Raw genomic sequence first — 27,885 nt, 5'->3', positions numbered from 1 at the left:
GGGGGAGGTGGTTTGAGAAGGCCCTGTCTTCCCACTCTCTGCCCATCAGTACTCTGGAGAGGAGGAATGTGCCCAAGGACTAAAAAAAGGCCCTGGAGCCAGAGGGGCTAGGGCGACAGACCTTTCATGGGCAAATCTGGAGGCCCTGCTGTCCTCTTGTCACCTCCAGAGCCAAGGGATCAAGGGAGGAGGAGCTGGGAGGGGAGAGAGGTGGAAGGGAGGGTCCCTCCGGAAGGACTCCAAATTTAGGCAGGGGGTGGGGGCAGCAGGATATAAATGAGTGGCTCGAGGACGGACAGACACTCCTCTGGACCAGGTGAGAGAGGGTTTAGCTGCAGAGGCTCTGTGGCCAGCCCTCAGGGCCCCACCTTGAGGGGCTCTGCCTTCACCAGCTGTGGGGGGAAGGTCGGTCGGGGGCCCAAGGGTTCTGCTAGAACTGTCTTTCTCCAGCCCCCCGGGAGTTCCTGCTGACAGACAGGAGGTTCCAAGGGAAAAACCAGAACACTCTTTTCTTCTCTGATCTGTGTTTCTTTGCCTGCATCTGTCCTCTCCTGCTTTCTGTATCCTCTGCACACTGTCTCCATCTTTCTCCCTCCTTGGACGGCTTACTTCTCTTTGTCTCGGCTTTCTTTTACCTCTTGGTCTTTGTCAACACTCATCGCTGTCACACTTCTTTCTCTGTCTCTCCCTCTTGCCCGTCCTTCTTGGCTGTGTGTTCTAATCTCCCTGTCTCTCTCTGTTTCCGACTCTGAGCCCACATCCACCCCTTGCACTTTTACTAACTCTGCATCCTTTCTTTTCCTGCCTCTCTGCCTCTCTCTCTCCCTGCCTCCCCCTTTTGGTCTGTCCTGCTCTTGTCTGGCTCTCTGGGGCAAGCCCGCTGGCTTACTTCTCACTGCCTCCCTCCATTGTTCTTCATTCTCTTTTTCCGTTCCTCTCTCTACCTGGCTGTACCTCTGTGGCTCCACTCATGGTCCAGAGTCTTCAGGATTCTCTGCGAAGAGATAACCAGGTGAGAACCACCCCAATTTCCTCCTAGGAGCCAGGGTGCTGGACCAGGGTCCCACTGTCTCTCCTCTGAGCAGCTCAGCGCCTCCCCTTAGCAAACTCCAGCCAATTCCACTCTACGCAGACCCCCACAGGGGTTCTCCTTCAGCATCCAGTCAGAGGACAAGGGAAGCAGAACCTGAGCTGGGAAGACTGGACCCAGGCCAAGTGCTTCTCAGTGGCAGAGAGAGCAGTAGGACCCAGGTGGTGAGGGGATGTGGCATGGAATGGGGTGTGGAGGGCAGTGTCACCCACTAAGACCTGGGTTCTTGTGTCTCAGCTGCAGAGGAGCGACAAGATGACCGATACCCAGATGGGCGATAGCCAGATGGCCGATTTTGGGGCGGCGGCCCAGTACCTCCGCAAGTCAGAGAAGGAGCGTCTGGAGGCCCAGACCCGGCCCTTTGACATCCGCACTGAGTGCTTCGTGCCCGATGACAAGGAGGAGTTTGTCAAGGCCAAGATCGTGTCCCGGGAGGGGGGCAAGGTCACTGCCGAGACTGAGAATGGCAAGGTGCGTGGAGCACAGCCCCCGGGGAGGGGAGGGAAGGTTTTGGGAGAAGGGTGCAGGGGTGGAGTCACTTACAGTGGGATCTGAGGAACCCTGGAGAAGAGCCAAAGCCATCGGGGGTGCAGGACATGCCCCCCTCAAAGAGTCCAGCATCTGAGGGTGAACTCTTGACATTTCTCAGATGGACCTGAGCAGGTGCAACAGGGCGCCACCCCAGAGAAGCACACCTCTTGCCAGAGAGGATGTTGGCAAGAGCCCCAGCCTGTTTCCTCCTCAGTGGGTCTTGTGGATAAAGAGGGCACAGACACATCATCGAATGGAACTCCCTTATCATACTTGTACCCCACTCCTTTATGCCTTGGTTTCCTCCATGGACCAACTTTCCCAAATCCCCCTCACCCAACCCAAGAGCAAACTCTTAGACCCAGATGAACACAAAGAGAGAGAACTCTTGAGCAGAATGCTCAGTCCTGGGCTGGTGACTGGCACTCAGAAGTGCCCAGTCCCCAGTCCCTCACGCCAGCCGTGAGAATTGCCACTGGTCACCAGCAGTGGCTCAGAACCGTGTGCCTTGCAGACATACTGACTGAATTTCGTGTCCCTTTGAGGAATGAAATAACAGGCCACAACCTGCCGGGGACTTTGACTCTGCCACTAACTCACCACCGTGCCAACAATTCATTTAATTATTTCAAGCCACGGCTTCCTCTACTGTAAAAAAATTCTAGAATACCTACTTGCAGGAACTAATGATGTCAGGGCATGGAAAACTCCATGGGGCCAATCAAACCACACCGACAGTGACTGATGGGGAGTATAGAGTAGATGGGCGAGATGTTTTTCCAGTAGGGACGAAGGTTTGCCTTCAAGCACTGCTCCCAGGAGACAGCCTTGGGGTCAGGATAAAGCTGGCAGATGGGAGAGCTGCCAGCCCCTCTGAGTTTGTCCCTAGACACTTGAGGCAGAGACTGAAAGGTGATGGTCATGGGCACAGGATCTGGAGTGCTAACAAGACACAGGGACTCTCGGGCAGTCCCCAGGATGGGAGAGACAGCGGGTGGGTAAATTATCTGGGGAAAGTGTCCTGGAGGAACTATGGGGTAAGGCCAGGCACAGGTCAGAGAAGAGCCAGGGAGCAAGGTGGGGGCGGGGGTCGTGTTCTGGGAGGAGGTGAGTGGGCAAGGCTGGCAAGCCAGACCAGCAAGGTCCTGGTGGGAGTGTGGTCATCCTGACCCACTGCCCATGCTTCCTCCCCAGACGGTGACCGTGAAGGAGGATCAGGTGTTGCAGCAGAACCCGCCCAAGTTCGACAAGATCGAGGACATGGCCATGCTGACCTTCCTGCACGAGCCCGCAGTGCTCTACAACCTCAAGGACCGCTACGCGGCCTGGATGATCTATGTGAGTGCAGCCTGCACACCGCAGGGCCCCCGTGCTGGACGGAGAGCAAAGTGGCCAGGGAACTCTCTCAAGGGGAGGAGTCAGAACACTGCCAAGGGGCCCCAGTACCTCCCACCCGCCCCGCCAGCCCCCCTCCCCCCCCTCTTTCCCCCTCCCCCCACCTTCCCCCACCCCTCCCTCCTGGTCAGCTGCAGAAAGAGAGGAGCCAGCTGGGATGACCAGGGACTCTCCTGCCTGCTGCCACCGCTCGTCCTGGGCTCTCCCCTCCTGATTCTCATGCCTGCCCTGTCTCCTGATCCAGACCTACTCCGGCCTCTTCTGCGTCACCGTTAACCCCTACAAGTGGCTGCCGGTGTACAATGCGGAGGTGGTGGCCGCCTACCGGGGCAAGAAGAGGAGCGAGGCGCCGCCCCACATCTTCTCCATCTCTGACAACGCCTACCAGTACATGCTGACAGGTGAGCCGGGCAGCCCCGACCTGTGTCCCCTCACCCCACACTCATGTGGACCTGGGCCCACAGCCCTGACCCACAGCCTCTCCTCTTTCCTCCTCCAGATCGGGAGAACCAGTCCATCCTCATCACGTGAGTGAGCGCTGTCACCCACAGAGAGGCTTAGAGGTGACCCAGGCTGAGTCCTTGGGGGGCAGGGAGGAGGAAAGGTTTAGGCTGTGATTGCAAGGAGTGTGGTGTGCTGGCTCTCATTAGAGGGGTGCAGGGGTGACCAACGATGATGGGCCAATTCCGCAGGGAGCTGGACCCCAGTGAGGAGGTCAGATGGCCGGGGCACTCAGGAAGGAGGGTGCATGCTGAGCTCCGAACGGGGAACAGTGGAAATCTGGGTTCTGATCAGTCCCTATTGCCTCCAGCGGAGAATCTGGGGCAGGGAAGACTGTGAACACGAAACGTGTCATCCAGTACTTTGCCAGCATCGCAGCCATAGGTGACCGCAGCAAGAAGGACAACGTCAATGCAAACAAGGTTCATGGTGGGCCACAGGCTCAGCAGAGAGGGTCTGAGGGCAGACTGACCTGGTGATCCCTAGCCCTGTCCTGGGGAGAGGTGGGCACAGAACCACTGAGCCCAGTACTGAAGACCTTCTTGGCAGGAGACGCACTCTGTGGTCTAAATACGGCCCTTTGGTGCCTCAGACCCATCAGCAGGCCATCTAGCCCCACCCCCATCCCCCAGGACCAGAGCAGCCCCCTGCCCTCCCCACCACCACCTGGAGGTGGACAGAAGATGAACCCCCTCTGCTCTGCTCCCTTCACAGGGCACCCTGGAGGACCAGATCATCCAGGCCAACCCCGCCCTGGAGGCCTTCGGCAATGCCAAGACCGTCCGGAACGACAACTCCTCCCGCTTCGTGAGTGCCCTTGACCACTGCCAACTGGCCCCGTCTGGCCTTGACAAAAAAAGGAGGGTGCTGTTTTGCCAACAGACAGCACATCCAGTCAATTGTACTTTATTTGGCTTTGGAATATCAGTGTGTGTGCGCACGCACACACACACACACACACTCTCACTCTAAACCCTCCCGACTCAGCCTGGCTCCTCGAGTTCTGGGAACTCAAGAAAAGAGACCCAGAGTCACCACAGCTGTTCCATAGCCAAGTAATGGAACTGATTTCAATCACTTTCTATATTTTTCCTTATGACTATTACCACAGCTCTTCCACATTGGAAGTGGGAAGAGAGCATAAACACTGGAGCCAATTTCCTGGCTTTCCACTTGCCCAGCAAGTCCCCACACCTCTCTGAGCCCCGATTCCTTCATCTGTGAAACAGAGTAGTAATATATACCTTGCTGGTTATTAGGAGGATTACACGAGATCCTATCAGAAGTACAAACAGGAGGATTCTATCTGGGTTCATCCGTAGCCTGTGTCTGCTTGGAGAACCCTGGTGGTATGTGGAGATGGGCATCTTTTCCCTGTTTGACTCGTATTAAACTGGGATGCCAAATAGGTCGTTCACATTTCCAGGGCACTCTGGGTTGCCTTGAGGTCCAAGATCCCCATTCTGTCCCTTCTGTCCAGTTCCCTCACACTTTGTCCCATCTGCCCCCAGGGGAAGTTCATCAGGATCCACTTCGGAGCCACTGGAAAGTTGGCTTCTGCAGACATAGAGACCTGTGAGTACTCAGGGAGCCCTGCCCACCCTCCGGGTCCCCACCTCTGCCTTCTTTCCCAGCCGGGCGGCCCTATGTCATCATTTCCCCTCCATCCTCTTTGTCTACATTAGCCTCTTGGCTTTAGGATCCTTTCTTCTTTAAACCATGTCTTTTCTCCTGGTTCTCTCTATCGTGCAGTAGGAACCTTTCTCCCCTGATCTGCACCCTTTTTTTGGATCAACTCTCTTTCCTTTCTCCTCTCTCCTCTCTTCAGATCTCCTGGAGAAGTCCCGGGTGATCTTCCAGCTGAAGGCTGAGAGGAACTACCACATCTTCTACCAGATCCTGTCCAACAAGAAGCCAGAGCTTCTGGGTGAGCTGAACTGATGTCCCTGCTGCCCTGCTGCCCTCACCGAGCCCGCCTGTGTGCAGGGCGGGCGCCCTCCTCCTCCCCACTCTGCCTGCCCTGCTCATCCATCCTCCCTGCATCTGCTCAGCACCTCTCTCTTCCTTCCCCACCTTGGACCTGCCTGCGGCTCCCCTTTCCTCCCTTTCTACCCTTCCTTGTCATCTTTCTCCTCCTCCTCCGTATGGATTTCCTCCTGCTCCTCAATATGTGCCTCCCCTTCTCCCAGGGGTCATTCCCCCACTATCCTCCCTCTGCTTTTCAGCCTAGGACTTTGCTTCTTCCTGCCCCAGGTACCCCCTACCTCCTACTTTTTCATTTCTTTTGGATTCTCTCCTTGGTCCTGGCTGACTCTCCACCGCTCTCTCTGCTTCCGGTCCTCTTCTCCCTTCCCTGCGCCCCTCTCCTGACCCCTCTCTGCCCATCCCCTGCCTTCTCCCGCCCCTTGTCCCCTGCCCTGTTCCTTGCCTGGACAGACATGCTGCTGCTCACCAACAACCCCTACGACTACGGCTTCGTGTCTCAGGGAGAGGTGTCCGTGGCCTCCATCGATGACTCCGAGGAGCTCATGGCCACAGATGTGAGTGAGGAGGCAGTGTGAGGGCTCCCGAGGGCCCATGCGCCACCTGCTCCAACCGCCCTCCCTGCCTCTCTCACCCCATCCCAGAATGCCTTTGACGTGCTGGGCTTCACTCAGGAGGAGAAAGTTGGCATCTACAAGCTGACGGGCGCCATCATGCACTACGGAAACATGAAGTTCAAGCAGAAGCAGCGGGAGGAGCAGGCTGAGCCAGACGGCACCGAAGGTTTGAGGGGCAGGAGGCAGGGGCCAGAAAGACCTGAGGTGCTGGTTTACCTGTCATGCCAAAGGCAGCCCCCTGGGAGCAGGGTCTCCCATGCTGCATCCAAAACTGGTGCCTTTCAACAATTCTTAAGGAGTTAGGTTCCCACCAGTGTTGTCAGGACTGTGACAGAGAAAGTGGGAGGAAACCAAAAGTGTGAGAAGCACGTGGTCAGAGCGCGGGGCCTCTTCCCAGGGCCAGGCTCTGCCCCCACCCCACCCCATCGGCCCTGCCTCCAGGCTTTCTCCTCCCTTGGAGCCGAGCCAGGCCTCTGAGTACCCACCATCCGCAGACAAGCTGGCTCCCGGAAGACCTGAGGCTTGTGGGGTAGATGGGTAGGGTGAGGGTTGGGGTGTGCAGGAACACGGGAGAGGAGGGCAGACCGAGGGGCCCCCCACAATCCCACCAACTTCTGAAGCCCAGCTGCACTGACCAGAAGTAAGTTGGAGATTTTTCCTCCCGTGCCCAAGACTCACCCAAGTCCAGGAAAGGGCAGACCCCAAGCTCTGCATCTCCCTGTCATTAATGCAGGGTCGGGAGGCCGCCCAGCCCTTGTGAGCCCCCCGGCAGGCTCTGTGCCACCTTCTGTTTGGGAGGAGCAGGTCAGGGGTCAGGACACAGCTGAGGGCATTGGTATGCCACCCACCTCCCTGGGCCTCAGTTTCCTCCTCAATGAAATGGAGTGACAGTCCTTCCCAGGCAGGGCTGTTTCGACAATCCTTTGAGAAGGAGATGTGAAGGTGTAAACAATGCTAGACAAATGCTCAACAACATTCCTCTTGACTTACCTTCGAGGATCCCTTCTCTCTGTGTCAGCCCAGATCAAAATGCCAAGCCTGGGTTTCATGATAGCATGCCACATTATCACAAAACTCTTCAAATTAAACCAAATAAATTCCCTCTAAATAGAGATGGTATTTGGATGGCACCTTTGGAGAGCTGGGGTTGGGATGGGGGTGGCTGGCCAACATGCTGTTGGGAACCTTGATTTCCCAGCCAGTCAAATTGGTGGACGTGGATTGAGAGTAGAGCGTGCTCAGTCCCGGGCTACATCCTGGGGTGGGGAACAAAGGAGGCAGGGAGCAGAGCACAGCCGGTCCCATCAGCCAGTCCCTGCCCTGGAGAGACGAGAGGGTGCAGTGAGGGCAGGGGACAGGCTTAGAGAAGTGCTGGGCAAGGGCTGGTCCAGAGACACGCAGCAGACATAAAGGAGGACCTGTGTGTGGTGGGAGGCCCTGGGCTGATGAAGAGGCCCAGGCTCCAGCCTGACTTGGGCACACACTGGCTGTGTGACCTTGGGCACAAGGTGACCCTGGGCAAGCCTTGTGCTGGTCCAGGCCTTTGATCTGCAACTCTTTAATGAGAGGGGGTTGGACCTAGTGCATCCAAAAGGCTCTGGCCCTGGGACCAGGAAGGAGGGTCTGTCGAAAGTGCTTGCTTACTCCTTTCTGTCTCCACCAGATGCCGACAAAGCTGCCTACCTCATGGGGCTGAATTCAGCGGATCTGCTCAAGGGGCTGTGCCACCCTCGGGTGAAAGTGGGCAATGAGTACGTCACCAAGGGGCAGAATGTCCAGCAAGTGTACTACTCCATCGGGGCCCTGGGCAAGGCAGTGTACGAGAAGATGTTCAACTGGATGGTGATGCGGATCAACGCCACCCTGGAGACCAAGCAGCCGCGCCAGTACTTCATAGGAGTCCTGGACATCGCTGGCTTTGAGATCTTTGACGTGAGTCAGGGGAGCCCCGCGGGTGGGGAGAACAGTGACTCACTCATTCACACATGCAACAACTGTTTGTAGAGCCAGCTATAGGCCGGGCGTGGGAAAGGCAGCGGGGTTCAGCAGTGATGGAGGCAGTCATTATCCTGTCTTCAGGGGGGCTCTGCCTTCCTGCCCTGACGTGGGAGGGGACCAGCCACACCCCTTGCTGGGCTGGGGCTGACCCCATTGGCCACTCAGCCACCTGCCTACCTGACCGCTCCTGCCCTCCCTCCCTCTCCCTGCAGTTCAACAGCTTTGAGCAGCTCTGCATCAACTTCACCAACGAGAAGCTGCAGCAGTTCTTCAACCACCACATGTTCGTGCTGGAGCAGGAGGAGTACAAGAAGGAGGGCATCGAGTGGGAGTTCATCGACTTCGGCATGGACCTGCAGGCCTGCATCGACCTCATCGAGAAGGTGCTGCCCGGCCCCACCACCTGCATCCCATCCTCTGCCATCTCAGACAAAGTGGCAGCCCCACGCCTTCGACACCCAAGAAACTAGAGTCCCCAGAATCCCCAGCCTCTCTCCAGGCCCAGCTTCCACCCACCGTGCAGTCACAGGCTACACAGGATGAGCCCCTTCCTTCTCTCCCCAGGACCTAAGACCTTGTCCTCTAGGGTGGTCACCTCATAGTGCCTTAAGAAGGGGACGTAGTGAAGGAGAGGACTCCTAGCCCTTCTGACACCCCAAGAGAAGGGCCATTCATGGAAAGATCCTAGGCTGAAACATTGGCTTCCCATCTTCTCCCTGTTCTCTGAAAATAAGCCCGTCCTCAGCCACTCTTGTCTGTAGACTCAGGAGACAAGGATGGAGCTGGTGGAAGCCTCAAAGTGCTGCCTTGCTCTCAGGGCACCTGTGTATGTTGCTGAAATAGCCAGAGCCTGCAGTGGCTGACCCTCACTCAGTCCAGCCACTGCCCTTCAGAAAATGTTGGGTGGTTATCCAGGGTGCTGCTCTTCCAGAGGCCTCAGAGTGCCCTGAAACTGTATGGAAAAGAGACGTGGATGTATGTTTGTGTGTGTGTGTGTGTGTGTGTGTGCGTGTGCATATGCGTGTGTGTGTACATGCATTTTTCTGGGGAGGGAGTCTGGCTTCATCAAATTTTCAACAGGATTCTTCCCCCAAGAAAAGTCAAGAACCCCCACACTTTCTGAAGAGCAGGATGTGCAGAACCACCCCTTGAAGAAGTGTTGCCCATCATATAGTCAGGGGTCTGGGCTGCCCTGCAGTTTGGCATCTCTGACACACATCTGTCCCTGCCCTGACCCCACTCAGGGGCGGGGAGCCATCCAGGAAGAAGGGGCTGTGTTGCGAGGCCATGGGGGCCTTGCAGGATGACTGGGAGTACATGGCTCTTTGCTGGATTCCCTGGGGCAGAAAGAGGTTACATAGGCCAGATCTGAATGTAATTGGATTTAGGTTAATTCCAGGAATATTGACTACCTATATTGGGACAAGAGGCTCTCTGTGGCATGCCAGCCAGTGGGCTGTAGTCTTTCCTCTGTCAGAGTGTGGGACACTGGAAGCCTGGGGGTGCACTGAGTGATGCTCTCTATTCCCCACGCTGCTCTCAGCCCATGGGCATCATGTCCATCCTGGAGGAGGAGTGCATGTTCCCCAAGGCCACCGACATGACCTTCAAGGCCAAGCTGTACGACAACCACCTTGGAAAGTCCAACAACTTCCAGAAGCCTCGTAATATTAAGGGGAAGCCAGAAGCCCACTTCTCCCTGATCCACTACGCTGGCACCGTGGACTACAACATCCTGGGCTGGCTGGAGAAAAACAAAGACCCACTCAATGAGACAGTGGTGGGCTTGTACCAGAAGTCCTCCCTCAAGCTCTTGGCCACGCTCTTCTCCACGTATACTTCCGCTGATTCTGGTAAGAGGGCAGCCCCTGTACTGGGCCAGTATAAGAAGGTAACTTCTGGAGGTATAAGAAGCCAGGGTCCCGCTGCTGTAAAGCACATGACTCTAGAGCCAGGACGGAGCCCGTGGGCCAGGGGTGGGGGTCAGGAGATCCCACAGCAGTCCATCTGCACCCCTTCTGTGAAAGTGCCATTTTCCACTTTGGGTTATGGATATTGGTGCATGTGTCACATGTCTTCTCCATACTGTGAGCAACTGGGGGTCAGTGAGGGGACACAGGCATCTCTGTACCTGGCACAGCATAGAGCCGTGCCCGCAGGAGGTCTCAGTAAACCCCGAGAGGATCGCTGAAGAAACAGTAGAACAGAGGAGCCTGCAGGTCAGAGAAGGAAGGGAAAAGGTGTGGATTGAAATGAGGAGGAGGAAGCACAAGAAGAAAAGTAGGAGGTGGAAAGATGCCAAGAGTGAAGGTGGGGTGAGGCGAGGGTGGCGGAAGAGCGCTGATGTTATTTCAGCGCCTGCTCTGTGGCAAGCACTGCTCAGGGCCTTACTCACTCGGTCTTATCTAATCTTCTTCACACCATTTAGAGGTAGTTCCTATCTTCCTCATGGGAAAACCTAAACTTGGAGAATAACTTGCATGAAATCCCCTAGCCAGTGAGCAGCAGAACCCTGCCCCTGCCCGAGGGCTCCTCCGTTTTCAAGCTCTTGTTCATCATTCTTTCTCTTGTTATTAGTGGACAGCAGTAAAAGCAAAGGAGGCAAGAAAAAAGGCTCATCCTTTCAGACCGTGTCGGCCCTCCACCGGGTAAGAAGGGCCCAGAGATGCCAGGAGACCTGCAATGGGCAGGCCCAGCCCCTTGGCTGCAGCACCCTGACCTGAAGCTCTGAGTCTGGGGAGGAAAGAAGCTAGAGCTACATGGCCGTTTTTGGCATATAAACTCTACACAAGTCTGAACTCAAGGCGTAAATTATGTGTCAGCTCCCCGTCCCTTGGAGGGTGCTGGCAACAGGCTGTCTGGGGCCCAGAGCTCAAGAACCAAAAGAATGGTCCCTGTGGCTCCTGACGTCCCACTCTCATCCACTCCCAGGAGAATCTGAACAAGCTGATGACCAACCTGAGGACCACCCACCCTCACTTTGTGCGCTGCATCATCCCCAATGAACAGAAGGCTCCGGGTGAGCGATGGAGAAGGGTCTAGTCTGAGGAGGGCACTTGGCTTCCACTTGCCCTGAAGCTGACCCCTCTCTCTTCCCCTCCTGCCTCAGGGGTGATGGAAAACCCCCTGGTCATGCACCAACTGCGCTGCAACGGTGTGCTGGAGGGCATCCGCATCTGCAGGAAGGGCTTTCCCAACCGCATCCTCTATGGGGACTTCCGGCAGAGGTGGGTAGGCGGTGTCCCAGAACTCAGGGAACGCAGGAAGCCTGTGTGGCCTTGTTGGGGAGAGGACTCTGCAGGTGGCCCCAAATTCTGCAGGCAGAGCAGATCAATGCAGAACTATGGGTGACTCCAGGCACCTCCCTCCCCAGATATCGCATCCTGAACCCAGCAGCCATCCCTGAGGGTCAGTTCATTGACAGCAGGAAAGGGACAGAGAAGCTGCTGGGCTCCCTGGACATTGACCACAACCAGTACAAGTTCGGCCACACCAAGGTGAGTCCAGGGCCCCATGGGGTGGATTTGCAGAACGTGTGGCCATGTTGAGTGGGGCAGCTGGGAGTTCAGAAGGCAGACTCCTGATTCCTGGCTTCCTGTATCAACCCAAGGGCTGATGCCCAGGCTTCCCTTCTGCTGTCTTTCACATTTCACTCTCAGGTCTAGGACGCACAGGTGGTGGGTGCCCTGGGAGCTCAGCCGGGGTCTCCTGCCCTCTTCCACCACCCTGGCTACCCTTCTCTGAGGCTTCGGCCCCTTGGTCTTCCCTTTGCCCACAGGTGTTCTTCAAGGCGGGGCTGCTGGGGCTGCTGGAGGAGATGCGGGACGAGAGGCTGAGCCGCATCCTCACCCGCATCCAAGCCCAGTCCCGGGGCCAGCTCATGCGCATCGAGTTCAAGAAGATCTTGGAGCGCAGGTGAGGCACGAGGGAAGGGAGAGGCACTCCCGGAGATGTCAGAGGTAGACACGCAGGACCAACCGGCGTGGGTCAGAAGACCAGAGTTCAAATCCTGACTCCACCACTTACCAGCTGGTCTGGGCAAGTGACTTTACCACTCTGGGTCTCATTTTGAATTCTTAAAAAAAAGAAAATTCCCATAGTGAAATGCAAATTAAGACTCCAATGAGATACTATTTTTTAAGACACTAGATTGACAAAAATCAACAAGTCTGACCCACTGCTTACAGGTGTGTAAATTAGTGCAACCTCTTTGGAAAAGAATTTATCATCTGTTAAAGATGAACGATTGCATACCTTTTGATTCCACTCCTGAGTGCCCTCCCACAGTGAAACCCCTGCACGTGCACAGGAGTACATGCGGGATGAAAAAGAATCTTCATAGCAGCATTGGCCAAAATAGCAAAGATCTGGAAATAACCCAAATTCCACCCACAGGGGGATGGGTCAATAGAAGGATAGTCATTAAGTGGAATATTATAAAGCAATGAAAGGAGGGAACTACGACTACCTGCTATAGTGTCTTTGAGCCTTAAAAGCAGATTGTTGAGTGAACTAAAGCAAGTCACAGAAGGATTCACACAATGTGATGCCATTTTTATAAAGCTCAGAAATAATAACAAAAAATAGCCGCATATTGTTTAAAGATTTAGACATATATGGTTAAAGTATTTTTCGAAAAAGCTAGGAAATGAAAAACACAAGATTCGTGGTAGTGACTGCTTCTGGTGCGGGGACCAGGAAAGGAGACGGAGAGGAGTCCACAGGCAGAGCCAGCAGCGGCAATGCTCTAGCTCCTGTCTGGGCAATAGGTTCACGGAGAGTCAGTTTGTTTCATGCTTTGCAACTTATGTATATATCATGGATATTCCTATCTATAAAATACCACCATTTTTAACATATTTGAGGTTCTTATGAGATTAGAAACACTGAACACAATAGACACTCTATAGCTGGTAGCTTCCATTACTACTAATGCCCCAGTATGGCAGATATAAACTACCCTTGAATTATCAATTAATATTTATTGAGCAGTTCCATGTTCCATGTGGTAATGTTGGGGTGGGGTGCATCTCAAGGCTACGAGACAGGGCTCCTGCCCTCAGGTGCCTACAAACTTGCTCAGACAGGCTGGGAACCGAGTGCAGTTGCCCCATAACTAGGAAGTGCTCGTTGATAATGCTCCTCCCCGCCTCCATGATTCCTTGCCAGGGATGCCCTGCTGGTAATCCAGTGGAACATTCGGGCCTTCATGGGGGTCAAGAACTGGCCCTGGATGAAGCTCTACTTCAAGATCAAGCCTCTGCTGAAGAGCGCAGAGACAGAGAAGGAGATGGCCACCATGAAGGAGGAGTTTGGGCGTATCAAAGAGTCGCTGGAGAAGTCTGAGGCTCGCCGCAAGGAGCTGGAGGAGAAGATGGTGTCCCTGCTGCAGGAGAAGAACGACCTACAGCTCCAAGTGCAGGCGGTGAGGCCACATGATTGTCTCTTCACTTCTCCTCTCCCTTCCCCTAGATAATAGCCCGTCTCATCACCAGAGAAGAAGACCCTGGATCTCTCATCTCTTTAACCACCAGCTCTGCTCTCTGTCCTCCTCTTCTAGGAACAAGACAACCTCAATGATGCGGAGGAGCGCTGTGACCAGCTGATCAAGAACAAGATCCAACTGGAGGCCAAGGTGAAGGAGATGACCGAGAGGCTGGAGGATGAGGAGGAGATGAACGCTGAGCTCACCGCCAAGAAGCGCAAGCTGGAAGATGAGTGCTCTGAGCTCAAGAAGGACATTGATGACCTGGAGCTGACACTGGCCAAGGTGGAGAAGGAGAAGCATGCAACAGAGAACAAGGTGAGGGCAGCTCTTTCTGGCTCCAGCCCAGGTCTTTCCAGGATTCCCAGACCAGGATGTGGCCCTGGTCCTTGGCATTGGAGGTCCCCATAGATATCTCCAGGCTGGTGACCTCTGAACCTAAAGGGGACGGGGTTCTTGGTCGGCAGGTGAAGAACCTGACAGAGGAGATGGCTGGGCTGGATGAGATCATCGCCAAGCTGACCAAGGAGAAGAAAGCTCTGCAAGAGGCCCACCAGCAGGCCCTGGATGACCTTCAGGCCGAAGAGGACAAGGTCAACACCCTGACCAAGGCCAAGGTCAAGCTGGAGCAGCAGGTGGATGATGTGAGTAGTAAAAACCAAGCTCCATCTCTCTCAGATCAGGATTTTGTAGGCAACACAATGGCCAAGGGGTCCCTGATCCCTAGAATTAACCTCTCTGACCCCGGGGGCCTTTTTCTCTCTGCAGTTCCTCCCTGGGCTGCGACTCTGAATTCTTTGTGCTTGCAGAGATTTCTCTGCTGGTTTGACTTCCAATCCCACTGGACTGAGCTTAGAAGGGAGCAGAAGAGCATGCACTGTGGATCTCAGGTTTTCTACACCCTCTTTGTTTTCTTCTCTCCGCCAGCTGGAGGGGTCCCTGGAGCAGGAGAAGAAGGTGCGCATGGACCTGGAGCGAGCAAAGCGGAAGCTGGAAGGTGACCTGAAGCTGACCCAGGAGAGCATCATGGACCTGGAGAATGACAAGCTGCAGCTGGAAGAAAAGCTTAAGAAGTAGGAGCCTGTAGGGGCCAGGAGGGGCTAATGGAGGCACCTGCCCTGAGGGTTAAAGCCCGGGGTTCTGCCCCTCTTTGGCCGTGGTTGCCCTGGGCACAGTGGGCATGAGGAGGTCAATCACAGCCCTCCACCTTCACCCTCTGGGCCAGGGTGGGTTGAGGGGGCGACGACTGGTGCTGGCATGCTGAGGCCAGAGAAGAGAATGGGCACAGAGGAAGGAAGGCCACTTGTCACCTCCCTTCTCCTCCAGGAAGGAGTTTGAAATTAATCAGCTGAACAGTAAGATTGAGGATGAGCAGGCACTGGCCCTTCAGCTGCAGAAGAAACTGAAGGAAAACCAGGTGAAGTTCTTTGGGGCACAGCCAAGGGGGAGCTCAGTGGCCCTGAGTCAGCTGAGGCTGTAGGAGCTGCTTAGGCTTCTAGACAGTATCTGGAACTCCAGGCCGCCCCAGAGATCCCCCAGCCCTGACTCACAGGCATTGGGAACACCGGCCCTCCCCCATTAGGGCAATAAAGTCTTGCTTCAACAAGGCTATTGCAGGGGTAGAGGGGGTGCTCATACCTGCTAAAAGCGCTTCTCTTTCTGAGCTATGCTCTGCTTCATGGGTTTTCTGCTCTGGGATAAATGCTAGGGTTCGATTCTCTTCTAACCCTTCCTTTGACACTTCTCCTCGCTGCCTGGGGCTGAGAAGGAGCTTCATGGAGCACTGTCCTCTGGGGTGCTCCATTCATACTCTTCCCGGGTCCTGACCCAGCCCCTCACCCAGGCTGAGTCCCCATGGAGTCCCCATGATTAAGTCAACTCCCACAACCTTGAGCAACTCGCTTCCCCTCCCTGAACCACAGATTCTCTTCTCATCTGTAAAATGGGATTAATAACCCTTGCCTTACAGAGGACAAGAGGGGATAATGTGTAGGAAACCACTTTGTCAACTAGGAAGCCCTATATAAACGTTATTTTAATATAGTCCAGGTTAGAGAAGTCCGCAAGCCACTAGCAAGGAGGTGTTCTTTTGTCTTCCCCATGGCTTTCTCCTCCCTCTGCAGAAGGAGATTAAATTAACAGCCATAGTCTCCCTTACCTTTAATGCACCCTGAATTTTAATGCACTTTTGGTCCCGTGTTTGTCAAAAAGTGCCCTGGAGGCAAGGAAGGCAGGTACTGTCATCCTCATTTTCTAGCTGCAGAACCTGCATGGCTAAGACTGGACATAATGACCCCAAGGGCAACAGACACTCAGCTACTGTGGGCAGGGCCTTATCCTGTCATTTTCTGATCAGACTGCGGCTGAGGAAGAGAGCTAACCTCCTCTCAGTACTCAGGGCCCATGGCCCAGGCTGCAAGTGACGCATGAACACAATTCCACTCCCCTGGGGGCTGCTCAGGGGCTGGCCTGCCGTCAGTGATAATTTGCCCTCCTGTCTGGTTGGCGCCGCTTCTGGGTTTTAGCCAGAATATTAGGACATCCCCAGGTTCTTCGACCTGGCTCTGTGCAACTTTGACTCATAGACCCAGAACAATTGTACTGTCATCTCCATCAGGGCTTGGCCACGGGCTGTGGCTCCTCCTTCTTCCTGCCCAAGCTCTTGCACACAATCCCACCTTCTCCATCCTGGGAGCAGAGGCATGGACCACCCTGCACGTTCCATTAACACTGTCCACAGCCACAGATGAAGGGATCTTAGTGATCCTCCCTGAGGCTCCTGGCTAGTCAGACAACAGATTAAGATGGCAGATGAGACTTTCTCCCAATTTAGTCAAGGCCAAGGCTAAGGCCAGAAAAATGAGGTAGAGGATGATGCAGAGGGGAGCACTCTGCTAGCACTTGGCTGGCCTGGAAGGGAACAGTCAAGCTGGAACCCAGCCCTGGGCATCAATACAGCAAGCTGTGGAGAGTGAGGAATATGGTTGACTTTGTGGACTTTGCGGTTAACTCAGAAGATTACAAAAATTTTTGATTGTTTGATGCATATTGTTGCAAATACTTGTAAAATAAAAGCACCTGCTCTCCTGCCTTATGATTAGCAGAGGAGAGCCTAGTGCATCTGAGGAATCTCTGAGTTTCAGGGATCTCAAGATTCTCCTCTGAATACAGATTCTCAGGATTCAGGGCTGTAGATGCTCAGACTGGGTCCGAGGTGCCCCTGCGAAGTGCTTGAAGATTTGGCTTCAACCAAATTCCTATTGATGGCTGTATATTATAGGATGTTTAGCAGAAGCCTGGCCTTGCCCACTAGATGCCAGCAGCAACACCCCCTCCCCAAGTCACGACAATCAAAAATGTCTCCAGACATTGCCAACTGTCCCTTGGGGTTGGCAGGGGACACTGCTCTACAGGACCTGATGCTTGGGCCAGGAGACTTCCAGAGCCCTGGGAGGGGGCTCCAAGAGAGGGTTCCAGGTGGTGGGGCTGAGCCCTTTGTGTCCACTCCCAGGCACGCATTGAGGAGCTGGAGGAGGAGCTGGAGGCCGAGCGCACTGCCAGGGCCAAGGTGGAGAAGCTGCGCTCAGAACTGTCCCGGGAGCTGGAGGAGATCAGCGAGCGGCTGGAAGAGGCTGGCGGGGCCACGTCTGTGCAGATCGAGTTGAACAAGAAGCGCGAGGCCGAGTTCCAGAAGATGAGGCGGGACCTGGAGGAGGCCACGCTGCAGCACGAGGCCACGGCGGCGGCCCTGCGCAAGAAGCACGCCGACAGCGTGGCTGAGCTGGGCGAGCAGATCGACAATCTGCAGCGCGTGAAGCAGAAGCTGGAGAAGGAGAAGAGTGAGTTCAAGCTGGAGCTGGACGACGTCACCTCCAACATGGAGCAGATCATCAAGGCCAAGGTGGGCTACCCACTCACCTCTCCTCACCCTCCTCTCCCTCACAGCCTCACAGTGCGCCTTCCTCCACTTTCTCTAGTTGCCATCTCTCATAATTCTCTTCTCAGCCTCTCCCTCTCTCCCTTGTCCCTCCCTCACCCTCCACCCAGTCTGTCTCCTCACCATCCCTCCCTTCCTCAATTCTGTGCCCTCTTCAGATTGTGTCCCTCCAGCACCGACCCGTTTCACCCCCCTGCCCTCTGTGCTCTCTCCACTTTAGCCCTTCTTTCCTTCCTCTGCTCAACCCAACCCCTTCTCCCCAACAACTCCAGCCCCTCCTGCATTCACCCTTTCTGTGTCCCTTCCTGCCTGAAGGCAAACCTGGAGAAGGTGTCCCGGACGCTGGAGGACCAGGCCAACGAGTACCGCACGAGGCTGGAAGAGGCCCAACGCTCCCTCAACGACTTCACCACCCAGCGAGCCAAGCTGCAGACGGAGAACGGTGGGTGCTTCTAACCAGCCCTGTACCTGCCCCAGATAGGGCACTGGTTGCCCTCTTCTGTGACCCACAAACCCCCATGCCCACCTCCAGGAGAGCTGTCTCGGCAACTGGAGGAAAAGGAGGCACTGATCTCCCAGCTGACCCGAGGCAAGCTCTCCTACACCCAGCAAATGGAGGACCTCAAGAGGCAGCTGGAGGAGGAGGGCAAGGTGAGGCCCAGCTAGAGGGCAGTAGGGCAGGCTTGATGGCAGCCCTGGGGCCATTAACATCAATGCCAGCAATGGAGCCCAGAGGCTGGAGAGAGGCCTCTGTAATGGAAAGACCTCCAGGCTAGGTCGTTCTCCGCTTCAGCTAAGCCACACTGGAAAGTCATCTAAAGCCTCTTTTCTTATTTGTAAGGAGGTCGAGTGGGCTAGCTGGGAAGCCACTCCAGGACAGTTGAGATTCCACACCAGCCCTCATCCGGAAAGAGGCTGGGGCTTGGTTGAAGTTTGTAGACATGAAAATGACCTGGAGAATGGGGGGAGGGCCTTCCCTCCCATCTTCCAGGGAGCTGAGCCCACCTCCCGGTGCCTGCCCCGCAGGCAAAGAATGCCCTGGCTCACGCGCTGCAGTCGGCCAGGCACGACTGTGACCTGCTGCGGGAGCAGTACGAGGAGGAGATAGAGGCCAAGGCCGAGCTGCAGCGCGTCCTCTCCAAGGCCAACTCGGAGGTGGCCCAGTGGAGGACCAAGTATGAGACAGACGCCATCCAGAGGACCGAGGAGCTCGAGGAGGCCAAGTGAGTCCCAGGCAGCCCTCGCCCTGATTCTAAGAGAGGAAGGAGCAAGAGGACCTGGGGTGGGGCAGGCAGAGTGGGCATGGGATGATTTGAGCGGGGAGAATGGAGGGTGGAAGAGACGTATTAGGCAGTAGAGGTGCTTGAAAGGAAGCCTGGATCCTGCGCTCTGAGTGAACCCCGCTGGCCCTTACTCACTTCCTGTGACGGGCGAGCTTTTGGCCCGGGTTATACCTGATGCTCACGTATAAGACGAGCAAAAAGCTTGTTGGTCAGAGGAGCTATCGACGATCAGCCTGGGTGGGGAGGGGTGGGGTCTGCCACCCAGATGCTGCTGCACGTAGGGAGGAAACTGTTCTAGGCAGCTGCAGCCTTGGCTCCCTTGAGGATGGGGTTCCAGGGCCTGAAGGGCTGCTCAGCGTCCCAAGGAGCTGTGGGGAGAGGGTGGTCCCAAGGTCCCGCTGTTCCCAGGTAGAGTCACACACACACACCCATCTCCCCGGGCAGGAAGAAGCTGGCGCAGCGGCTGCAGGATGCCGAGGAGGCCGTGGAGGCTGTCAACGCCAAGTGCTCGTCTCTGGAGAAGACCAAGCACCGGCTGCAGAATGAGATCGAGGACCTGATGGTGGATGTGGAGCGCTCCAACGCGGCCGCCGCGGCCCTAGACAAGAAGCAGAGGAACTTCGACAAGGTGGGCTGGGGTCGGGGGCCGCAGCCAGGAGACAGAGCAGGGGGGCTTGTGTCCTCAAGAAGGACATTCCGTTGGGGAGGCGGCTGAGCCCAGATGAGGGGCCTGGGCAGCCCCTGGAGGTGGGGACGGGGGCTGGGCCTGCAAGTGAGCCCCGTCCATCCCCGTAGATCCTGGCCGAGTGGAAGCAGAAGTACGAGGAGTCGCAGTCGGAGCTGGAGGCCTCGCAGAAGGAGGCGCGTTCCCTCAGCACCGAGCTCTTCAAGCTCAAGAACGCCTATGAGGAGTCCCTGGAGCACCTGGAGACCTTCAAGCGGGAGAACAAGAACCTCCAGGGTGCGCTGGGGCCCGAGAGGCCGGGGGGGAGCAGGGAGGGCGGCACTGAGGCAGGGAAAAGACAGGATTTGAGCTTTCTGGCCCTCTGACCCCCAGAGGAGATCGCTGACCTGACTGAGCAGCTGGCAGAAGGAGGAAAGACTGTGCACGAGCTGGAGAAGGTCCGCAAGCAGCTGGAGGCCGAGAAGCTGGAGCTGCAGTCGGCCCTGGAGGAGGCCGAGGTGAGGGCCTGGCTCTGCGCGCACCCCTGCCTTGGACAGCCCGCCCACCCTCTCTACTGTCTCTGACTCCCCATCTCTCCTGCACCTGGGGGTGACCTTGACTCTGTTAGCTCCTTATTCTTAATCCAAGGTCGTCTACACACTTACCCACTACCCACGACCACTTCCAGAGCTAGTGTCTGCACAAAGGAAAACATCATAGTCTGATCACAGGCCATAGGTTTTGTTTCCCACCGGGTTTATAAAGTTGAGGGGCCGGCTCCGTGGCCGAGTGGTTAAGTTCGCGCTCCACTGTGGCGGCCCAGGGTTCAGATCTCGGGCGCGGACGTGGCACCGCTCGTCAGGCCACATTGAGGTGGCGTCCCACATCCCACAACTAGAAGGACCTGCAACTAAGATATACAACTGTGTACGGGGGTGGGGAGGGGGGAGATAAAGCAGAAAAAAAAAAGTTGAGATCTGTCCATCGTCTTAACACCTCAGACAGTGGGTGGGAACATGGGCTCCAGAGTCAAACAGACCTAAGTTTGAAACTCGGCTTCTGGACCTCCACAGTGTCATTGGGCAAGTTCTTTAAGTTCTCTGTACCTCAGTTTTCTCATCTGTAAAATGGAATTAACTTGGGGCCGGGCCCCTGGCCGAGCGGTTAAGTTTGCACACTCCCCTTCGGCAGCCCAGGGTTTCACCAGTTCCGATACTGGGCGTGGACATGGCACCGCTCATCAGGCCATGCTGAGGTGGTGTCCCACACAGCACAACCAGAAGGACCTACAACTAGAATATACAACTATGTACTGGTGGGGCTTTGGGGAGAAGAAGGGAAAAAAAATATTGGCAAACAGATGTTACCTTAGGTGCCAATCTTTTAAAAAAAGGAATTAATTGTACATACCTCCTAAGATTTTTATGTAGGATTATTATGAAGATTAACTGAGGTAACACCCTTAAGCACTTAATACATATTAGCTATTGTTACTGTTCATTTTTAAGAACATAGGGATAGCCTTGAGTTTAGGGATTTCTAACTTTTTTCACTAAAGGGTGAGGGACTTGGGAAACAAAGATAAAGCTTTGAATTTGTGGTTATAAAAATCCCTCCCTTTTCTATATTTTAGATGGGTCAGGAATTCATGCAATGTTGGGGCTGGAGGACCTTGGCAATTGTGAGGTGTAAACTCTGTCCTTGACAGAGGAAGCCCATAGCATCCAGCACTTCCTCCCCACAGCACCCAGGTGGGCTGGGAGGCAGGTCCCATCTCCCACCTCGTCCTCTCCAGGCTATATCCTGGCTGACACCCTGCATCCTTTCTGCCTCCCTCCCCTGGCCCTGTGCCCTGACTGCCTGCCTCAGACCCTCTCTCCCCACCCCTCTCCCAGGCCTCCCTGGAGCACGAGGAGGGCAAGATCCTCCGTGCACAGCTGGAGTTCAACCAGATCAAGGGAGAGATCGAGCGGAAGCTGGCAGAGAAGGACGAGGAGATGGAGCAGGCCAAGCGCAACCACCTGCGGGTGGTGGACTCGCTGCAGACCTCCCTGGACGCGGAGACGCGCAGCCGCAACGAGGCGCTGCGGGTGAAGAAGAAGATGGAGGGCGACCTCAATGAGATGGAGATCCAGCTCAGCCAGGCTAACAGGATAGCCTCGGAGGCCCAGAAGCACCTGAAGATTGCCCAAGGCCATCTGAAGGTAACAGAAGTTGGGGCTCTCAGAAGCAAGGTGAGCCCAGAGGAATGGTGAGGGCCAGAGAAAAGGGTCCTGGGCTAACAAATATGAGAAAGTGGGAGCCACCTACCTTCCGGACTTGGAGGCGTAAGGGAGGAGAACTGACCAGACCCTAAAGCATGTCCTGGACCAGTCCAGCCTCTAGGCCTAGAGAAGAGATGAGGGAATGTGCTCCTTTGCCCTCCACTTGACAAGAGGTTTGTAAGTGTGGGATAAGGAGCATCAGATCCTGAATGGGAGTCCCTGATGGGATGGGGTCCAGGCCTCTCTACATCACTCTTTTCCCCACAGGACACCCAGATCCAGCTGGATGACGCAGTCCGTGCCAACGATGACCTGAAGGAGAACATCGCCATCGTGGAGCGGCGAAACACCCTGCTGCAGTCTGAGCTGGAGGAGCTGCGGGCCGTGGTGGAGCAGACGGAGCGGTCTCGGAAGCTGGCCGAGCAGGAGCTGATCGAGACCAGCGAGCGGGTGCAGCTGCTGCACTCCCAGGTGAGGAGGTCAGGGGCCACCACAGTATAACCTGCTGCGTGGCAGAGCCCGGGACATCTATAGTTGTTCTGAGCCAGATGCTCTGAGTGAGCATGTCCAACCAGGATCACAAATTATTTCATCTCTTAGGCCAACTCTCATCTGTTATTTGTGGCTGCAGAAACCACCACCTTGAGAAGGGGGGTCTACACTGAAAAGCTGAGTGTCACAATTGATTGGTGATGCCTGCCAAAGTCACAAATCTGGAAGTAGTGGGATGCCTGCATTATTCAATATCCTTGATGTAGGAGACAGCTTCCAGCTCACTCTGTGAAAATGGGACTCTGGCAGTTTAAGGAAGTACAGTTTGCATCTACTTGCAAACCAGATTCTCGATAGAAGACCATTTTTCTGCAATCGCATCAACACTATCTTTAGCTACGCTCTGCAAGGAGTTTTTGTGCCCATCTCTTGCAGTGCCCCGAGGAGTTCCATGATCTAGTATATGTGAGAATGATGTCCTCCACTGACCTGGTTCTCTCCTCCTTCCCCCACCTCATTCTTTCTGTAACTACAATCATCTCCAGCATATTGTCCTGGTAAAAAAGTTGCTCCCATTTTCCTCAGAATATTTCCATGCTCCTGCATAGATATGTTACTAAAGAGCTCAGGAGAACTGCAGACCCTTCCTGCTTCACGTCTTTCTTCAGAGCTGAGTAATTTTAGATATAACATCTCGAACATATCTATTTTCACAGGAAAAGGGGAAGCACATGCAAAATAAGGACTATGCTAAAAGCAAGGCGTGTTTTTAAGAAATGACCAGTTTTAATTCTCTCTGGATAGAGGTGTAGAGTCAGGTGAGAAAGAAAGTATAGATGTGAGAGTTTTCTCTACTCATCTCTAGAACACCAGCCTCATCAACCAGAAGAAGAAGATGGAGTCGGATCTGACCCAGCTCCAGTCAGAAGTGGAGGAGATGGTGCAGGAGTGCAGGAATGCCGAGGAGAAGGCCAAGAAGGCCATCACGGACGTGAGTCCCCCCACCCAGCACACACCGCCCCGCCCCCGCCGCCCCCGCGGCTCCAGGCCCAGGTGTCCTTGGATCGGGCAGTGAGTGCGTGAGGACTTAGCCCGCCGGTGCATCAGCTCTCTCCCGCCCACAGGCCGCCATGATGGCGGAGGAGCTGAAGAAGGAGCAGGACACCAGCGCCCACCTGGAGCGCATGAAGAAGAACATGGAGCAGACCATTAAGGACCTGCAGCACCGGCTGGACGAGGCGGAGCAGATCGCCCTCAAGGGCGGCAAGAAGCAGCTGCAGAAGCTGGAGGCCCGGGTGCGGGAGCTAGAGAATGAGCTGGAGGTTGAGCAGAAACGCAACGTGGAGACGGTCAAGGGCATGAGGAAGAGCGAGCGGCGCATCAAGGAGCTCACCTACCAGGTGCGGGTGATTGGGAGTGGCCGTGAACGCGCTTCCCTAGCCCCACCTCTTGGCCCACACGGGCTCCTCCAGAACCACCTTCCAGGAATGCCACTCCGCCCTCTTGGCACCTGCTCCTTGAGAAGCTGTCTTTAGATTAATTTTCTTTCATGTTCTCTGGAGTCAGTTGGGCTGGGGGCCATGAATTTTTCTAGCAAATGGAGAATCTACTTGTATCTCCTGAAAGCTCTTTTAACAGCATTTCTCCAGGGTTTTAATAACCTGAAGCGCTACCATGAAGGCAGGAGACAGAAAAAGGAATCTTTCCACTTTACACCTGCCTGAGAGGGAGAGACACAGTGTGGCACTTTAGGGATAAAAGTTGGGGATGGGAAAAGATGCAGATCTTCCATGGAACTTCTGGGACAACAGATACAAGGCCTTAGACAAAGAAGATTCCAGAATGTTCTAAGACCTCTATTTGCATAGCTCAGAGCTTTTGCCCTTGACCTGTTATTTTTACAGGGTATGTGGAAAGGAAAGACAGAGAAAGGGGTAATGGTCCATTTGAAGGCCGGATATGAGAGGCACAGGAAAGAGATGCAGATGTATTGTGGACAGACCTGGAAATGGCATCTGAGTACATACAATAATGTGGAGATAAGACTGATCAAGTGACATGGGAGCCAGTGATCTTGATGCCCCAAATCTGGCCCAGCACAATATGTTAGAATATTGGGTTATGATAGATTAGAATGAGCTGGGCTATGCTAATACCCCTTCTTTCTGCGTTTCTCACTATTCCTCTCTGGTCACTCTAGAACCACAGGCCAAGAGCATCTGTGGTGGAGCTGATAGGCTGGAGCTAGAACAGCCCGATGTCTCCTTATTATCACATGAAGGAATTCCATTTGATTCTGAGCCCCTCCCCCCACTTCCAGCTCTAGGGCCACAGCCCTCATTGCTTTTTAGATCCTGGACTGAGGACCTTGGCTCTTTGACCTACAAGTAGCATCAGAGATGTTCTCTTGCCCACCACCTCTTTGACCTGGCCCAGTGGAGGGAGGGGCAGCTGAGGCACAGGAGAGTGGATGGTGAGGGAGGGGAAGATGATACCACTCACTCCTCCCCCAAAACTGCCTTCTTCCGCCCATCCACCCCCAGACGGAGGAGGACAAGAAGAACCTGCTGCGGCTGCAGGACCTGGTGGACAAGCTGCAGCTAAAGGTCAAGGCCTACAAGCGCCAGGCTGAGGAGGCGGTGAGTTCGTGGTTTCCTCCACTCTTTCATCAACACACCTCCTATGGGTGAGAACTGACGAGTGTCTGCCCCCACGTGGGGCCTGGACAAAGAGTCACTTTACCTCTCAAACATTTGTTACATGTGTCCAGTGGGCTCAGAGCTGCGTCAGGCACTCTGAGTTAACAAAAGCAAAGCTTATTTAACTCAGGGCCTGCCCACAAGCTGCTTATAATCTGTACACCATTAAGCCCAAGAGAAGGTAGCCCAGCTGCTAATGCAGGATGGGTGGCTAGCCAGTGCTGAAGGCGGCAGTGGAATTGGGCCTGGAAAGGGACCTGACCAGGCTTAGGGCAGTGGGGAGGACCTCTGGGTGGGCAGAAAAGTGTGGATGTGAGGAATTGATGAGCACACCTGTGCAGGAAACCCCAGGGCTGGGGAGGGTCTGTCAGAGTCACAGCTGGACAGGTGCCGTGAAGCTGGAGTCTGAGGGGCCTGGACCAGGCAGCACGGGATCCATGGTGGGCAGTGGGTAGCCACGGAGAATTCGGAGTGCGGGGCAAGTTGACAAGGGTGTTAAGCTAGGAGCAGGATACCTTTGGTGAGGCTCTTGCATGAACATCAGTGAGGGGTGAGATCTCTGAGCCCCTGGTTTGGGACAGGGAGTCCCACCCACTAGGAGGTTGGGAGTCCCCCCTCCTGACCCTGTCTCACCTCCTTCTCCACTCCCTGGACCTCGCAGGAGGAGCAGGCCAACACCAACCTGTCCAAGTTCCGCAAGGTGCAGCACGAGCTGGATGAGGCAGAGGAGCGGGCAGACATCGCGGAGTCCCAGGTCAACAAGCTGAGGGCCAAGAGCCGTGACATCGGTGCCAAGGTGGGTCCCTCCCCCAGGACTGGCTAGTCACCCCTATGGCAGCTCACCTCCCCCTGCCATCAGTGCCCCCCGAGCGGACACTCCTTTCCCTGTATTTGGACAGCCCTGCAGGACCCATAGCACCCAGACCTGAGAATCCCCCATCTTGCTCCGAGCAGCCCCTACAGACTGGATCCTCTGCAGAAAGCCCAGTCCCACTGCCCAGACCACAAGACCCCTAAAAGGGACCCCAAGATCCCTGAGACCAGAACCTCTCCCCCTAAAGACATCTCCCCAGGCCCCCGAAAGCCTTAGAGATTCCTCGCCTCACCCTTCCTCCCTCTTGCCAGCTGCCCCCTCACACCTCTTATTCCTTTCTCAGCAAAAAATGCACGACGAGGAGTGATGCTGCCTCCAGAACCCCGCTCTCGCTCTCGCTAACCCATAATAAATCCGAGTGCCAGACGCTGCCTGAGCTCCTGTCCTTCCCCGGCACCGGCCAGCCAGGAGTTGGAGGAGGGGGGGCCGCCCCTGTATCAGAGCCCTGGGAGCCGAGGCATCCACATCCTTAGAGGAGAAAATCCAGGTCCAGAGGAGGGAGGTGTCCTTCCCGAGGCGGCACAGCCATGGGTTCCAGTTCTGCTCGGTCACTCATATGATGGAGGGAGGGAGAAGTTTCAAAAGTGGAGAAAACAAAGACACAGAAGGTGGGCCAATTCCAGCCGCCTGCCGGGAGAGAGGTTTTTACAGCTGAGGCTGAAGCTGCCGTACCCCACCTGAGGCTGCAGGGGTTAAAGGAGTCCTGGGACACCCAGTCCCTCCAAAATGAATTTCCCACTGATGCCAAGAGAGGCTCAGGGCTGGCTGGGGAGGGAGGTGCAGATAAAGGGGTTGGTCGCATTCTGGTCAGCCCCTTAGAAGTAACCCACAGGGAGTCCCCCTTCCCATCATCCCCAGGTACATCAGTGGGACCTGGCTCTCACGCCAGCCTCTGTGGGTCAGCACTTCACCACAACAGCATCCTGAGACTCAGGCCAGCTAATGCTGAGCCAAAACCCGGGTGCAATGTGGACCGAAACCAGGCATGGCTTGTCTCATTTTGACCTCTCACACAGACACAGACGAGCACAGGTGTATGTGCAGGTACACACCACGCAGATCACACTCTGCTGTCTCTGAGCTCCCGCCAGGGACAGTCTGGCCCGGATCACGCAGCTGCTCTGGGGCCAGGGCTGGTCCTGACTCCGTTCTGCCCCAAGCAACTCCCTGCCGCCTGCTGGGCTCTACAGCCAGGCTCTCCTGACCACCTTCTCATCCCTTCACCTGGCTCCCCGTCTCCTGGCCTCCCCCAGCTAAGCTCCTTCTATCCTCCTCGGAGGCCTTGACTCCACCTCCTCCAAGGTCAGTCACTAGTCATGAGAATGGACTGTGCATAAAGCCCTGAGAATTGTGAGCGGAGACCAGAGAAACACAAAATCCAGTTAGTTCTAGCCCTGCAGGGGCTGCCAGGCCTGGTGAGGAGCCAGGACACGAGGACAAGAGAACAGGAAGTGGGAGGCAGGAAAAAGACCAGGAGATACTCACGGTTGTCACCAATGGGAACAGAGCATCACTACCAAAGTTCCAGGTTCAGCTGGGCTTAGGGGCTGAGGCTCCTTCTGGGAAGGAGCACCCCAGAAGAAGGAAGGTATTTCAGGGCAGGAACACACAGGCAGTGGGGAGAGGGGACAGCAAGTCAGCTTGGATGAGCCCCTGAGCTGGGCCCTGCTGGGCTCTGTGGGGTGGGGCAGGGATGTCCTGGCTGCTCTGGACTGTCATGGGCCAGGCAGGGCTGATTCCCAGGCTGCAGCGGTGCCTGCTGCAAACCCCCTGAGCCAAGCTCTCCCATGGCGCTCGCTGTGGGGAGCCATGGCTGCCCTTCACCAGCCTGTCTCCCTGGTCTGTGAGTGCTCAAGATAGGCCCGCCTGTCGCCTCTGCATTCCTGGGGCCCAGCACAGGGTCTGCACACCGGAGATGCTCAGGAAATGCTTGCTGAGGTGCTGGCGAGCTGGGAAGCTGGACCCACTGGTGGAGGGAGCTGGAGATGAGGCTGGGCCATTTTTTCTGAGCTACGAGGGGCTCAGGACAGCATCCAGAACACCTGTTTGGGTGTTAGGAGCGCTGAGCTCTA

General features: G+C 55.4%; 1 protein-coding gene and 1 non-coding gene across 2 annotated transcripts; both read left to right on the top strand.

Annotated features, from left to right (window-relative positions):
* The first annotated feature begins 298 nt into the window (after positions 1 to 298).
* Positions 299 to 26,180, top strand: MYH6 (myosin heavy chain 6). Its single transcript, XM_023622391.2, has 38 exons — positions 299 to 1,012; positions 1,328 to 1,561; positions 2,816 to 2,959; positions 3,261 to 3,417; positions 3,516 to 3,543; positions 3,828 to 3,939; positions 4,232 to 4,324; positions 5,029 to 5,092; positions 5,346 to 5,444; positions 5,954 to 6,057; positions 6,145 to 6,283; positions 7,781 to 8,049; positions 8,328 to 8,498; positions 9,659 to 9,968; positions 10,693 to 10,763; positions 11,047 to 11,134; positions 11,225 to 11,342; positions 11,489 to 11,612; positions 11,894 to 12,030; positions 13,285 to 13,540; positions 13,676 to 13,918; positions 14,068 to 14,244; positions 14,528 to 14,673; positions 14,927 to 15,017; positions 17,112 to 17,501; positions 17,853 to 17,979; positions 18,070 to 18,188; positions 18,564 to 18,760; positions 19,265 to 19,448; positions 19,616 to 19,781; positions 19,878 to 20,002; positions 21,380 to 21,688; positions 22,016 to 22,219; positions 23,106 to 23,231; positions 23,365 to 23,640; positions 24,784 to 24,879; positions 25,601 to 25,735; positions 26,097 to 26,180. Exons 1-38 carry the CDS (start codon positions 971 to 973, stop codon positions 26,118 to 26,120), a joined length of 5,895 nt encoding a protein of 1,964 aa, XP_023478159.2. The 5' UTR covers positions 299 to 970; the 3' UTR covers positions 26,121 to 26,180.
* On the top strand, positions 18,956 to 19,038 carry MIR208A (microRNA mir-208a). The gene has a single exon (NR_032785.1). It is a non-coding gene; the product is annotated as a microRNA mir-208a (primary transcript).
* Positions 26,181 to 27,885: the final 1,705 nt, after the last annotated feature.

This window comes from Equus caballus, chromosome 1 (assembly GCF_041296265.1).
Source record: "Equus caballus isolate H_3958 breed thoroughbred chromosome 1, TB-T2T, whole genome shotgun sequence".
Classification (NCBI taxonomy): domain Eukaryota; kingdom Metazoa; phylum Chordata; class Mammalia; order Perissodactyla; family Equidae; genus Equus; species Equus caballus.
This window is presented reverse-complemented; position numbering and strand designations above follow the sequence as displayed.

Bases quoted from the DNA above. Each gene is read 5' to 3' on its own strand.
- MYH6 (XM_023622391.2), top strand. From the start codon at position 971: ATGGTCCAGAGTCTTCAGGATTCTCTGCGAAGAGATAACCAG. The intron at 1,013-1,327 runs GTGAGAACCACC...CTTGTGTCTCAG, and splicing joins CTCTGCGAAGAGATAACCAG to CTGCAGAGGAGCGACAAGAT. The intron at 15,018-17,111 runs GTGAAGTTCTTT...GTCCACTCCCAG, and splicing joins AGAAACTGAAGGAAAACCAG to GCACGCATTGAGGAGCTGGA.